Source organism: Harpegnathos saltator, unplaced genomic scaffold, assembly GCF_003227715.2.
Source record: "Harpegnathos saltator strain DR-91 unplaced genomic scaffold, Hsal_v8.6 scaffold695, whole genome shotgun sequence".
Taxonomy (NCBI): domain Eukaryota; kingdom Metazoa; phylum Arthropoda; class Insecta; order Hymenoptera; family Formicidae; genus Harpegnathos; species Harpegnathos saltator.
Window position 1 is genome coordinate 143,503 of NW_020230532.1, and position 14,206 is coordinate 157,708.

Here is a 14,206-nt window from a genome sequence, read left to right on the forward strand (position 1 = left end):
TTTTTCTGCTTTGTTCTCTCTGGACCAGATGATTTTGTTCTTAGACTTCACATATAAAAATTAAGCATTTTTTAGTTATTTTGTTTATAAAAATTACATAACAACGAAATATTATTTTACATAAACTAAAATAATAATGCCCAATGGGTACTATGCGCATTTCGTCTTTCTGTGCACCCCAAAATTTAGATTTCATATATTAAGAAAAGATTATAGTATTTTTAACAAAATTCATATAGTTGAAGCTTTTTGGTTGCTGTAACAAAAGCTATTATTTAGTTATACGAACAAACCGTAATCAAACAAGATATTTGTTTACAGAAACTAAACAGTTTTGTCGGGCATATTTTAACCAAATTATCTTGTTTTGTTACAACAAAATTTTGGTTCACGCAACAGTACATTTTTCTAACCGTGATAAATATTTGCGGTTGCGCCTGTTTCTTCCCGTACGGCACGGCAGACACGAACAGTAGTTGTAGATCGCCACTTCTCGCATCGGTTGTCCTGTTGCTGTTTTGTGGCCTGATTCAAAATTACTACTCGCGCGATAATTGCAACTTTGCAGGCCCGTTGTCCCGCGCGCGCGCAGGTCGCTGTGAATGGAGGACACTCTTGACGAAAACGGCGAGGGAGTTTCGGCGAGCGCGATGACAGATGAATAATCACGGTCCCTCGTGAATTATTCAGACGAGTTTGTTTCGCACCGGGCAAAATCGTATCGCGAGCCGCGCGCGTGCTAGGGAAAAATCGATCAGGGTCGTCGACCATACGTTCTTGTTCGATCGTCCGACCTGGATTCGCCGTGGGGACTCCTGCCTTTAAGGAGACCTTAAAAACCGCAATTTACGTTTTCTGCCGGCGGCGCAGGCTATTATACGTAATTATCGGCTAAACTTCTTGGTCTTCTTAGTCACGACTTGGTCCGCCTCGGATGCAATTTTGTAGTGCGCCAACTGCGCGAGGGGCGACTTTACGCGAGCGGTCAGGAGCGACTCGAGAGAATATTTCAGAAGACGCTGCCCCCGCCGCGACCTCTCTCGGCTCCTTTTTTTCTTTTATATCATCTTTCCTCTCCTTCCTCCCTGCCTCTCGTACAACGATCTCGTCACAACCTCTCGAAGGTCGTAGAAAAAATCTGGCACGAAACGCATCGGGGGACTTTACACGTCAGCGAGGGCGAGGCAACGTCACCGATCGCTTCTCGCTCCTGCCGAGCGCTCGTCTCTCCGACGACGCACGCTGTGTGTTTGTTTACGGCAAACCTCGTCTCTCTCTCTCTCTCTCTCTCTCTCTCTCTCTCTCTCGCGCGCGCGCGGAGGTAACGTATGTAAACACCGAGTGTAATGTTCCGTCGACTCTCGCCGTGATAACGCGCGCCGCGGAATAAGTTATTGCGCAGCTGTGTTATTGTCAGGCGAACAGTTTATTTTTCACTATAGTACATTACACCGTATCTCGCAATCGAGTGATACAGAAGAGGAAAGGAGCTTATTCGCCTCGAGCGTTACGAATTCGCACATGACAGGGGCGGCCGAACGAGCGGCGAGCACATCGCTGCCTCGTCGCGCTCGAATAACATCACTTAACGCCGCATCGACGCGGCAAATTGCGATCGACGGGCTGAAAGAGACGGCCGTGAACGCTCGCGACACGTTCCGTGCTGGATTAATTTTACGCGATTCGTCGTTGCAGCACCATGCGCCAAATTTGATGACGCCAAATGACGCGAGAGCGCGGCCTCCGTTTTGCGGGCGTCATTTCGCGACGTATATATTTGCTTCCCGAGTCGAAATGTCAAGCGGCCCGAGCGGAAAGATTTTTCATCCACCGGTGGCACGGACCGGTGGAGCGTGTTCTTCAACAGCACACACGCGACGTGTTCTCATTTCCTTACAGAACGACGATTTCGGTTGCTCTTGGTCGCTCGCACTCAAATTCAAGTGAATTCGTGAATGCGGCAGAACGGAAAATCATATTGCGACTCCCCGTTATGAGAGCAACAGTGTCGAGCTTCAACGTCCCCACTTTGTGAGCGATTGCATTTGCGGACGCAGTCGCTCGGCTTTCGGTAACTGCACCGTCAGTTGCGTTAATTTTTAACAACACCCCCCCCCCCCTATCTTATCGCAAAAAGAAAATCTTGGAAAATTTCCGACTCACATTATTTATCCTTTATCGAGTAACATGTTCGCGTTCGACTGGCAAGACACGACGCATTGTCGATAACTGCTCCAGGCTCGGTCGATTCGGTAGTTTTCTACGTTCGCTTTCATACTCGAATCTCATTTGCGAGAGCACTCGACAGCAGCCGAGATGGAAGAAACGACCTGGAAGAAATCGTCTTTGCTAAATTATCATGCTCGTTACACCTCGATGAGAGGTACAAATGCGTCTAAACGCTAGTTACTTTTGTCTCGGCTTTATTACGATTACATCACACTGAAACGAATCTATCCGTCGATGTTTCCTTTAACAGTCAAAACAGCGATGCTTTTACATTCCACATCACTCTGCATATCACGTGCACATTATAAATTAAAGATTCGTTATTTTACTTGTATCTTCATATTCGCCCTGTGTGTGTGTGTGTGTGTGTGTTTGTGTGTTTATGCGTTATAATATGGATATATTTTCCTCGTCAACCTGTCACGTAACGTCAGTACCGGAACTAGATGTAGTTTTGCGCCTACGGCGATTGAATGGAGAATATCCTTCGGTATATCGTTGCTGAATAACAGGGCGATAACGTTGTATTTCTAGTTTATTCGAAAGAGAAAACTTAATTATTAGTAATTTTTACCACACCCCTTAGAATATCGCGCCTGGGCCTAGTTCCGATACTAAGTAGCGCCTTTTAAGCTCGGTGATGGCACCTTAGATTCACGTTTAGCACGGAAGCTCAGACCGGACCTGTCGAGAGCCGGCTGCTTGCACGAATCGTGTTTCAATTGTTGCTTCAACGTTATTCCAATTCCCTCGGCATGAGTACGATAGTACGCGCGAGATACATCATCCATCACCGAGATAACATTATAACGATATTTTATAACGTACTATGAATACACTAGGAGCGGAGAAGGAAAATGACTCCATGATGAATACGATGCTTGTAATCAGATACCTTTTTCGTCTGACAAACGAAACAGTTGATACAACAATTTGGTAAAACGATCAAGAAAGCGGACGTCAGGCACGTTTTCGCACGAACATTCATTCGCGCACTCTCGTTCCGTTTATTTTCATGAAACAACGTCGCAGGTGTCCTCGATTTCAGAGCCCGTGGGAACTCAATGACGATTAAAAATGTCTTCTCATTGGTTTCCGTTCGATCTTTAATACGATTAGCGAGCATTACGCAGTGTCCGATCGAAGAGATGCTTCAAACCATGACACCACGTTGAGCCAATAGTTGCTTCCTTTGATGGAGACTCGGAGATTCCACAGTAATCTCATCGTTCTTCACGTTGTCGAACGACTTGGAGGTCTTGAAATTATTCAAGACGTTCATGCAACTGTTGCTCGTCATCTCCAGAGACTTGGAATTCCTCAACGTCGCGGTAGCGAGCTTCTTGATAGTCTCCGAGATGGGATACTTGAAATCCGCACGCTCTCTCTCCCGCTCCTTTATTCTTTGATTGTCGTCGACAACCAACAAAGGATCTTTCTTCTCCACTTTCTGAGACTCTCGCTCCTCCGGTTTGTCTATTGCTTTCTTGGGATCTTCGAGCTTCAGCCTCTGGCTCTCGCCACCGTTAGCCTTCGCGTTTCTACACGTTGCCATCGAACCTGTCGATTGATCCTCGAACGACTCCAATCGTGAATGCTCGCTCTCTTCTTCCTCCTCCTTCCTCTCGTCCTGACCGAGCAAAGACTTTGGTGGCGCCTCGACGTAACCGCTCTCATCGCTGTCGGCCTCCTCGTCGAGGGAATCCAACGTGAGGAATGATGTCTCATCGTTTTGCAGAAACTCGCGCTCTATCCTACCGGGATACTTTTCGTTCGCTCGCCTCTCCGTGTTCGGCGGCTCTTCGATTCTGCTCAACATCTCACCCCTCGGCCGATAGTCCACCACGTCGTCCAGATCCTCGACGTCTTCAAAGTCGAACACGTTCGACGTGGTGTCCTCCAACTCCTCTTCCTCTTCTTCCATCGATTCCTCCTCCTCGCTTCTCAGGGGAAACCTCTTCCTAGAATTCACGGGATTGAAACGCGGACTGCCAGCGCAGGTCATGAAGTGAGGCGAGCCTTCCGAGTTCCTTCGCGGCCCCAGCCCTCTGCCGACTCTGTCGTCCGCGAAAATCACCCTCTTGATCGGTCCTTGTTGATCGCTTTGATCTGCAACAGATGGAATTAAAGGTGAACAAGTTTCGAGGCGAGGTGACACATATGCGGTCTATGTCACGCATCAATTGCTACGACTCGCCGAGCAACTGCCCTTTCGAAGTATAATCATGCAAAAACGTCGAAACTCTGACCGTTTTATATGCCTCCCACCCTTCCTCCCCGTTCGGCCCCTTTTTAAGAATGTCAGATAAAACTGCGCGTCGAAAATACGTAAGGACCTGATGAATGTATATTTCGTAAGAGACGGGGCTCGAGGGGTTTTATCAACGCGGCAAGGCATCGGACCTGGCTAATTGTTAATCTGTTTAGCGACGATGTTAAAGTAGCAGCCATAGTTCGCGGCGTGCAGAATGACGTGCAAAAACTTCGCGTGCTAAAGTCAAAGTAGATCGCACTCTTTCGCAGACTAATTATATCGAGCGGGTTGTATAAGTACACGTTACATACCGAGTCTATTGCATCTACATGACTTTCCCCTCGGTAATATTTCACAGAAAACAGAATTTGAAAGGATTTCGGTGCGACCGTTTGCGTTTCCGAGTGGCTAAACAGCAAGAGAAAGGGACCGCGACAAATCACGGGAATTAAGGTTCTCTAAAAATGTTCAGTCAGTGAAGGAGACAATCGATAAGAGTCGACGGCTGATTGAATCGACTGCGAATGTTGGCTTTTCCGTACGTGTATTTTCTTTTTCTTTTCTACACAGTTTAAAGTTAAAGAGGGTATATGCGGTTGAAACAAATTTTTTCGCTTTTGCAAATTTAGTTAAAGCAAATTTTGTTGTTGTGCGCTAAATTTTTTCTCTTACTTGATATTACTCGATCTTGTGAGAGAGCCTTGAGCGCCTATTTATATTTCATATTTCTTCAGAAGAAGATATTTTCGCTCGACGCGAAAGCGAAGCATTTTCAAAACATTCATACTAACTCTGCGTGAGGTGCTCCTCCGGGCCGGAAGCCCTCTCCTCGCTCGTCGCGGTGCTCGCGGTCTCGCATCCGCTCGAGATACTGCCATTCTCGTCGGAGGATTCGCGATTCAAGGCGTCCAGGAGCCTAGCTATTCTCCAGCCGTCTTGGTCCTCCCAGCTGCGCGCTACGTTCTCCAGCGAGCGCAGCTCCTCCAGCAGCCTCTGCTGCTCCATCTCTTCGGCCACCGTGTCTTCCTCGATTGCCGACAGCTTCGGCGCACTCTTCGACCTCTCCAACGGTGGCCGGTAGTTCTGGCCACCGGTGCTGAGAAGAAGCTTCCTACGCGGCAACGATGGATTGTCGTACAACGCGTTCGCCAGAGACAACCTGTAACGGTGCGTACAAACAGTTCGTTACATTTAAGAAGGTATACGTAGGTATTCAATTGTGGGCTTTGTAGTGAAGTCGCAAAATGGTTTGTGTCGTTTGCGAAAACTTGAAGAAACTCGACGGGGTATAGTTGCTATCATTCCACACGCGTCTCTTCTGAGCAACTCACTTCCTTTCTCGCAATTGTACGAGACACTCTGCTTATTTATATCAAGTTGAAATCCAACAGCACACAATTACCTCTTGGAATTACCTTCAACCACGCTTTTCCGCGTTTTCAGAAAACTCTTTTCTACTCGTTTCAATGTTCGTCTCGGCCCGACTCTAACTTTCCACAGTTGTGGGTTAGCTCTCCTCTACTTATCTCTGCCCACCAGCCATCTGATAATGGTTTCCTGGATTTTTCCAGCAAAACAGGAAACTCGTAAGTGAAAGATGACGCGGTCTCAATCCGGTGGATTTATCGTAATTCCAGCAGGAGCACCGCCAGCGAGTTTCTGACCTGTGGCTTGGAAACACTGACCCGAATGCACGTCGCACGACGGCCGGCTCGTCCTGAATCGTGACTCGATCGCGCGCGCGCGCGCGCGCGCATAACGCGATCTACAATCGCGACCAGAGTCGTGCCAGACTTCATGCTGAATGCAGGACCGCGTGCGTAACCGCGCACGCGGTCAGGTGTCTCTCGGCAAGAACACGCGAAGATGGACAATTTCTCTTTTCCCCCGGAATCCGACTCCTCGGAACTGTCCTCGCGGAGGACACTCCCAGCGTTAAAACGACATAATCGGGGCACGACAAAAATCGCGAGGAATTCGCGACGGTGCGCGTCTGCTGGCAGACATCGAAGAGCAAGAGAGCCTTCAACGGATTCACTTCACTTTACGTTTGAGAAATCGTGCCGCGCCATCAATCGTCGCCGGTTCACGATTATCATTAGATAATCATTAGAGCGTTTGGAGCAGACTAATACGCCACGAAGAGATTCGACGCGCGAGCCGGGAAGCAATTCGGGAAATACGCGGAACGTATGGAAACGTATGGAACGGATTCCGCTCCTGAGCTTTAACAGACGTCGAAGCGCAGCTTTGTGGAAAGACGATAGACTTGAAACGGACACTCTTCCAAGCGTCATTGAGGACTTTGTGATATCTAGTTAACGCTTAACCGGCTTGTCCAATCGCATCTGTCGCCAATGTTGAGTATTGCTAAATGTGATTGATGAATTCCAGCTGGTTAGATTAAGCGCAGTCGGCAGAAACGGGCATGAGTCTTTCAAAATACAAAAGGGAAGATGTAAACAGGACACAAACAGACAAAGTGCGGAACTCTCCTTTTCTGCCGAGCATCAGGTTGACGTCGCTAATGATACGTCGTCGCTGTCGTCACTTTCTAAAAGTCGCTGAGCGGCCGTCAACTTCTCAGGCAACACCTGCTAGTCAGTCTCAGCTAACAGCTCAATTCTATAAAACACGTCCAGGGTGGCTTTCCCTACCTGCACTCATCCGTCACTAGCGAAGGATTCTTAATGATTTTGAACATCCCTCTGCGAGGCTTGATACAAATAAGCGTTCGGTCGAAAGGAAGCGAGGTGTTTCTACAACACGCTCGCATTCTCCGCGATTAACTCCGCGACAAGTGCTCGCCATCTCCGTTGTGGGCTGTTCTCACCGCCCACAATGTGATTTGTAAACGCTACATTGTGGTCCTCACCTGGCGTTTTGCCGCGAGACCTTGTCCCGGCGAAATTCCAAGAGCGCCTGCTGCAACCGAGTGTTCAGGATCGAGGCGAGCCTCCTCGCGGTGGACTCCTTGCTGCACAGAGCGGCGTGGCACCTGAGCTCGGGCCTGAGCCTGCGACCCTCGTGCCTGTAAACCCAGACGAAGAGGCGCGGATGGGAGGCCGGGGCCGTGCAGTAAGTCACACGGTGGGCCCAGTACTCGGTGAGGCCGTGGTCCTTCGTGGTTGCGGTGAGACCGCCGCTGGTGACCGTCAGCCTCATGGAGACGTCAGGCCTGCTGCTGCTCACATAGTTCCGCCACAGGGTCGACACGGGCTTCTCGACGCAGCCTTCACCTGCGGGGACAATACACGAAGAGCGTCAACTTCTCTACTTCTACCTGATCCAGTTCTACCTGAAGCTCACTTGGAGCCATCGCGCGCAGACTTCTGGGACTGTGTATCTCAATTCTATGAGAACGTTAACGGGCTCAGAGGAAGACGTGGGTCTAAAGTTTTATCTTTCCCTCAGGCTGCTAATGGGATAAAAATAGACAGATGGGGATAAGTGATCGATAACAAGTAGCAAACAGATAGAGAGTAACTTGGGGATTTGAGAATGTTCAGTAAGGAAGTTGTAATTTGTTACAATGAACTGATAACGGTAGAGCATACATTCAAGATAGGAACTGCGTGCGGTCCAAAGTCTCTCGATGTGTTTCATTGATAATCGAGGAAAAACTCGAGAACGACTCGGGACCTGCGGAAACGGAGAAAGATATCGCGAAGACTCCGACGGCGAAGGAATGATAAGGTATAAAAGTGGTTGCTGCATGGATGTTGGGCGTGATGATTGGTCATTCTTCGCAAATATAACGACGCAATAAATGTACATGTACAATAAGAAATATATATATATATATTATATAGACAAAAAATCCACTTGTAATTTCACCGAACGTCCATCGCGGAAGTGAAAATTGAGCAAACTGTTGCAGCAGAAATGTAAGAAAAAAAAAAAAAAAAAAAATCAGTCATAATTAAAAAGAAGTACTCTCTTCTTAATCCCGTTTCACGACGCACGCGAAGGCGCGCTACCGCGCGCCGCCTCCTCGAATGGGGGGGGGGAATAACGTCCGCTCGGACGTCGGAAGCATAAATTCACGCAAAAAGATCGCACCGAAAGCCGACGAATGTTTTTTTTTTTCTTTTAGTAGTTTCTGCGCGAGAAAGACGGGGGAATCCGTCCGCACCGTCGCGCTCGCGGAACGGTCGCGGTCACGTGTTATATAATTTAACGTTATCAGCGCACGAACACAATCCGGACGCCTCGGAATGCTACCTCTCGCGTTGTATTCACCTCGGAAAAAAAAAAAAAAAAAGAGCAGGCCCGTTTTAGCAAAGTGTGTCACTTTAGGACGAACCTGCTGTCCCCCCCCCTCCCCCCCCCGCGCGCGCGCGGCATCTTCAGTGCGCGCGATTGAGCGTACGGTACGATTACGCGCGTGCGAGACGTGTCGGCACGTGTACGGATGAGATACTACCACGTACCGCGCGTATACTCCGAGGCATATCCTGACTTTCGATATAGTTCGATCCACCGCTGCACCGCTACGGCTTGGATCGCGTTACCAATTTAGAGATACAGGAAACGCAAGTACAGTTACTTAGAGCTCGAAAGCAAGCCGAGCCGCCGGGCGAAATGGAGGGGGAGGGACAAAGAGGGAAAACGCACGGAACAAGAAAAGCAAAGATAGACAGAGTGGGAGAGGGGGGGGGGGAGAGGAATGAGAGAAAGGTGCAGGTCGATGAAGAAGAAAGAAAAAGAAGAGAGAGAGAGAGAGAGAGAGAGAGAAGGCGACGCGGGACAGGTTTGCGAGCATCCAAGTCTCCCGGCTTGATCCGCTACTTATGGGGAGGAGGGCGGGGGGGGGGGGGAGAAATACGAAAAAGGCAAAAGAGAAACAAGAAAAGACATGATCTCTCGGTCGGACCTCGGAAAGTAGTTTCTACGAAAGAACGGCGCGGCGCGTCGCGTATGATCATCTATCGGTGTTAGATATATAGTCGACTCGGTCCGATTTGCATTCTAATTAGCGACAACAACAGTAAATTAGAATCCAGTCTAACTGGATAAATGTTGTTTTGAAACGCGCAGCGCGTCTTTTCCCCCTCCCTGCCTCCCTGCCCCTCTGTCTTTCTTTTTCTCCGTTTCTGTCCCTGCGCTCGTCTCGCCCTGGAGAACCTCATCCTTGACGATCTCTCGGCGGGTCTCGAACAAAGCTCCGCCGTAACGGCAAGTAATGCGAGCCGGTTAATTGCCGGCGAATAAATTTGTAATCTATTTAAAACAGTGCGGAACGTTCGCCGGGCAAGTACTCGATCCGAACTGCGTCACGCGGCGCGGACCGCCGTGTCAAGATCGATAATTAGCGGAATTGCGGGTGAAGCGGGTGAAATGGCCACGGCTTTCCGGAGCGTCCTCGTTCGTACTTTTATGCGTCGATCGTTATGCAAATGACGCGTTCTGCGCGATCCTTCGGTATATCGGCCGCGACTGCATCTTACGAAGACGACGGCGGCGACGGCGGATCACTTTTGCGGAAGCACGGACGGACGAGAAATGCGGCGAGAGGAATATTGATATGTATAAGCGCGATTCTTGGAAACAAGATCTCTTTCAGACACACTTGTCAGATTCGATGATGGCTGAAGAAGCGTAATTGAAGGAGAGTATGGCACACTCACACATCTGTGTGTGTGGATTCGAGTGGCCGAGAAACGTCATCTCATCGCGGATTATTAATGTCTTCATCGTCGTCGTCGTAAAGATCTATCTAACGTAAATATGATAGAAAAGAATCGACTGATTATATATGCATATACAGGGTGTCCGGGATCTTTCGGGAACGAAAAACTGTGAGGATCAATCGGATGGAACTGAGAAGAAAAGTCAAGTACCACTTTGTAATCGTAGAAATCGTAATAGTTATTAAGCTACTAATGACTACATCTAGAGGCTATTTTAATTTATAACTCTGCGTACACGCATAAATATGCAAAATGGCAAAGGATTCCTTCGTTCAGAACGACAAGTTCGAGATTCAGGAGTTCAAAGTTCAATATACATTCATATCTATCGCTAAACATTGGCTGTCATACAACTGTACGATTAGGTCATTCTGAAAAAAAGTCCTTTACTGATCTTGCAGATAATCGCACGCAGTTATCAATTAAAAGAGTCTCCTGATGTGGTCGTTATCAATCATTAATAACTTGCGATATAATTATTACGATTTTTGCAAAATGGCGCTTGACTTCTCTTCTCAGTTTGGTCCGATCAATCTTCGCAAGTTTTCGTTTCGAAAAGATCCCGGACCCGCCCCGTATATATGCATATATACATACAAAACACACTTGTCGGCACTTGATGATCGATAACGGCGGATTCCCGCTGTAACAAGGGCACCTCGTACGACGATTAAGTAGATGAGTAAACAATGTTCGGGGCCTGCCGCGCGAGACTGGTTGGCACAGGTAAAGAAACGACTTATGGAACTGAAGAAGCGCGAGAGTGTTTACCGAGAGCCACGTGCTCTTCCACGAAACAAGCTCTGGAGGCGCGCAAGCTAAGAGCCGTATTAATTTTAGCAACATTTAAATGAACGAGTCGTTGACTTCGCGAGAGGCGAAGAGAGGCGGAGGGGGAGGAGAGAGGCAGTCGGTCATCGATCGAGGATCGCCGAGTGCGCGATCCCGAAGAACCGATCTCGAGTCCGTTACTTCGCGGAAGATACGACGACCCGTAGGTGTTCTTAATCGTTTCTCTCTCTCTCTCTCTCTCTCTCGGTTTCGTCCTTACGTGCGTTCACGCGAGATCCGCGTTCGCGCCAGTCACGCTAGCGCGCTGAGATAATTGCGAATTTCGTTTTCATCTTCGGCGCGAGACTGCAATGATACGTCGCGAGAGGTCTCTCTCGCGTTCGCGCGCCGTTAAATTGCGTCACCGGGGCGGTTTTCCCAGCGTCGACGATCGTGGCAGTGCATGAACAGACAAAGATACCGCGCGTTTTTATCCTCGAGTTTCACACGCGGAGAGAAAGCACGAGGCGCGACGACGATACGCCTCCGTCGATCGAGATCCGCGGCGCAATCGAGCTGTGACCGGAGTCTGCTCGGGCAAAAAGGATACGCGCGCGTGCGCGCGCGCGCGATAATGCGAATGCGAATGATCGGATCGACGGAGAGCGGTTCCGGTATGCCGGTCTAATTTGCGTACAGGAAAGACCTCGTCTGCATTCACCGGGAGAACATTTTATTCCGAGCGTGTCCGGAGAAAGCGCGGGGAGAGATTCGATAAAAGCGATCCTCCGCTCGTTGCAGGTGAAACGACGGCGGCGGCGGCGCGGCGTCCATTGGCGTGTGCGGCCGCGTTTTTAGCCGCGATTATTCGCCGCGAGATGCAAAATCCTTCGCCGGCGGAATTTCGAAGGTCCCTCTCGCTCGCGGGGCGAGATGAGCCTCAATATTCCTTCTCCGACCGGACTTAAGGGGACTGAACGGTCAGATTGCTGAAAAATTGTGTTTGATAGTGATTTTGTGACTGAGCTTCGTATCGATTTGAAATTTTAAAGCAATAATATTTGTTCATGTGGCTCTCAGATGAAACATGAACAACTCTGTCAAAATATTTCATTTCGAGATATTAATTTTTTTATTGTAAAAGAAGTGAAAAATTTGAATTTTTTCCTAATAATAGCTGCCATTTTGTTAATTTTGTTTGATTTTTTTTTGTAGTGGTTCACCGGGTAATGATAAGCCTCCTCAAGATTTCTAGATTTCTAAAAATCGCTCTGATCGGACCACCGAGAGCCGAGATATTACTGCGAAAACGATAACTTGAAAAAAAAAAGGAGAGTATATTTCAGCTATATATATCGTATATTTATACGAATATCTGTTAATAAACAAAATTTTTCTACTCTTCATATGTTGTACAACTGTACCTAAAATTTTCATTCTTGCACATTTATTCAGTTCGTCGCAAAATATTCACAAAAACAAGCACGATTTTTCAGCAATCTGACCCTCCAGTCCTCTTAATCTCGCGCTCGCCTCGTCCCGCAACTTTCCGCGACGCTGTCCTTCTATCGTTGTCCTTTGTCGGTACGCGCGGCTTTTCTGCATACACCTTCCATCTCTTTTATATTATATGATATATTTTGTACCGACGACGATGCGCGGTGATAACGACAACCTCGTTAAAAGTTCGAAGCGGAGCAGGAGGAGACTCGCGGAGCAGAGCTGAGTACAATCGCGGTATCGATATCAAATTCAAACAAAAATCGATCGCGAAAAAGCGCTGAGCCTTGAAAGCTGTACCTTGAAGCCGTCTGCTTCGAGTGCGGGCGGCGGCGGTTTGCGCAAAAATCTTTCCGACTGAGTCAGCGAGAGGAGCGTCTCGCCGCCAGTTTCCAGTGGAAACGCCGCTTCTTTGTTCGCCCCGACAATGACAGAAATAAAAACGGCGAGTTTCTAGACTTTCCGTAAGAAGCCAAATATCAGCAGCGTGTCTCGCTTAATTTTTCGCCGATTTCACTCGCAACCGAGGCCGCGGTTCTCAGGCGCGGCATTCCAGCGCGGCATTCCAGTGCACCTGCGGCGCGGGCGCGGGCGCGGACGCGGCGTCGAGGAATCGGCGGAAATGAATCCCGCGGCAGGAATCGCCGGTCGAATCGCGCGAGAACGCGGCGATCGAATTATTGCGAACGGAAAAACAGACGGTCTGGAACGACGCGGAACAGGAAGCGGCGGCGAGGAGGGCCGCGCGCGCGCACCGGAGTACGACCGCGCGGGTCGTCACGCCGACGACGAGAGCCGACGCATCAACGTTCGGTATTATCCAATTAAAGGTAATGCCGACTGCCTGTTAATTTTTCTCCCGTTAGCCGCCGCCATTGCGCGCCTTTTATCCGCGCCCGCTCCTCCTCTTCCTCCTCCTCCTCCTCCTCCTCCTCCTCCTCCACCACCTCTGACGCTTTTCGAGAAAACGCGCGCGTCGCGGAGCGTGCCCGCGGACTTTCCACGAGAAAACTGCTACGGCCGCCTCTCGTCCCGTCCCGTCCCGTCGCATGACGACGAGACCGAGAGTATGTCGCGTGTATCCTGCCGATCAGGACTATGAATGAACGTGGATGACGTGGATGTGGGCTAAGAGCGGTAGTGGAACTCTTCTCCTCTTCTCGCCGAGATTCGAAACCGATCGGCGATTAATTTTCGTGTATCTTTCGTATCTCCTGAACATAAGCAGGAAGAAATATCTGAGATCGGTGAGAAAGTCTGTCGCTCTTGACGTGTCCTGCGCGGGGAAAAGGTTTTTCGTTAAACGCTTGTTAAAAGTCTTCTGTGCGCGATCGGAGTGGAATTCTCAAAGGGGATTAATTAATATTCGGAATATCAATCGCGCGGGAAAATAAGTTCCGCACGCGCGCGTTACCTGCTTATCCTTCCGCCAAGATCTTATTAGCCTCTCGGTCATTATAATTATTCTATTAATTATGAAGATGAACTAGAGATAGCCCTAATGACTGTCGAATGACGCTCTTCGTCAATCTTGTCTCAGAGACGAATCTATATATCTAAGTATATCTAATGAGAACAGCTGTCGTTAGATTTATGTCCGTTTGTACCGACGTCGGTTAAGGTATGATGAACTCTGCTCAAACAAGAAGTTCAACCCGCATGAGGAATTAATCGACGCTGATGGAAATGCGAGCGTTCTTTAGAAAGGTTTACGCGAAAGTCGGCGGCTGCAGAGGACAGAGCGAGGATGGACTTCAGC

General features: G+C 48.8%; 1 protein-coding gene across 2 annotated transcripts in view; it reads right to left on the bottom strand.

Moving 5' to 3' along the window:
• Positions 1–2,406: 2,406 nt before the first annotated feature.
• The window catches only part of LOC105189864 (trichohyalin), a 60,466-nt gene continuing 48,666 nt past the window's right edge, over positions 2,407–14,206 (bottom strand). For both annotated transcript variants that reach the window (XM_011152349.3, XM_011152273.3), the window contains exons 3-5: positions 7,359–7,722; positions 5,275–5,642; positions 2,407–4,338 (exon numbers count right to left, since the gene is read on the bottom strand). In XM_011152349.3, coding sequence (XP_011150651.1) covers positions 3,383–4,338; positions 5,275–5,642; positions 7,359–7,722 — 1,688 coding nt within the window. In that variant the 3' untranslated portion in view covers positions 2,407–3,382. The remainder of the gene's footprint in view (positions 4,339–5,274; positions 5,643–7,358; positions 7,723–14,206) is intronic.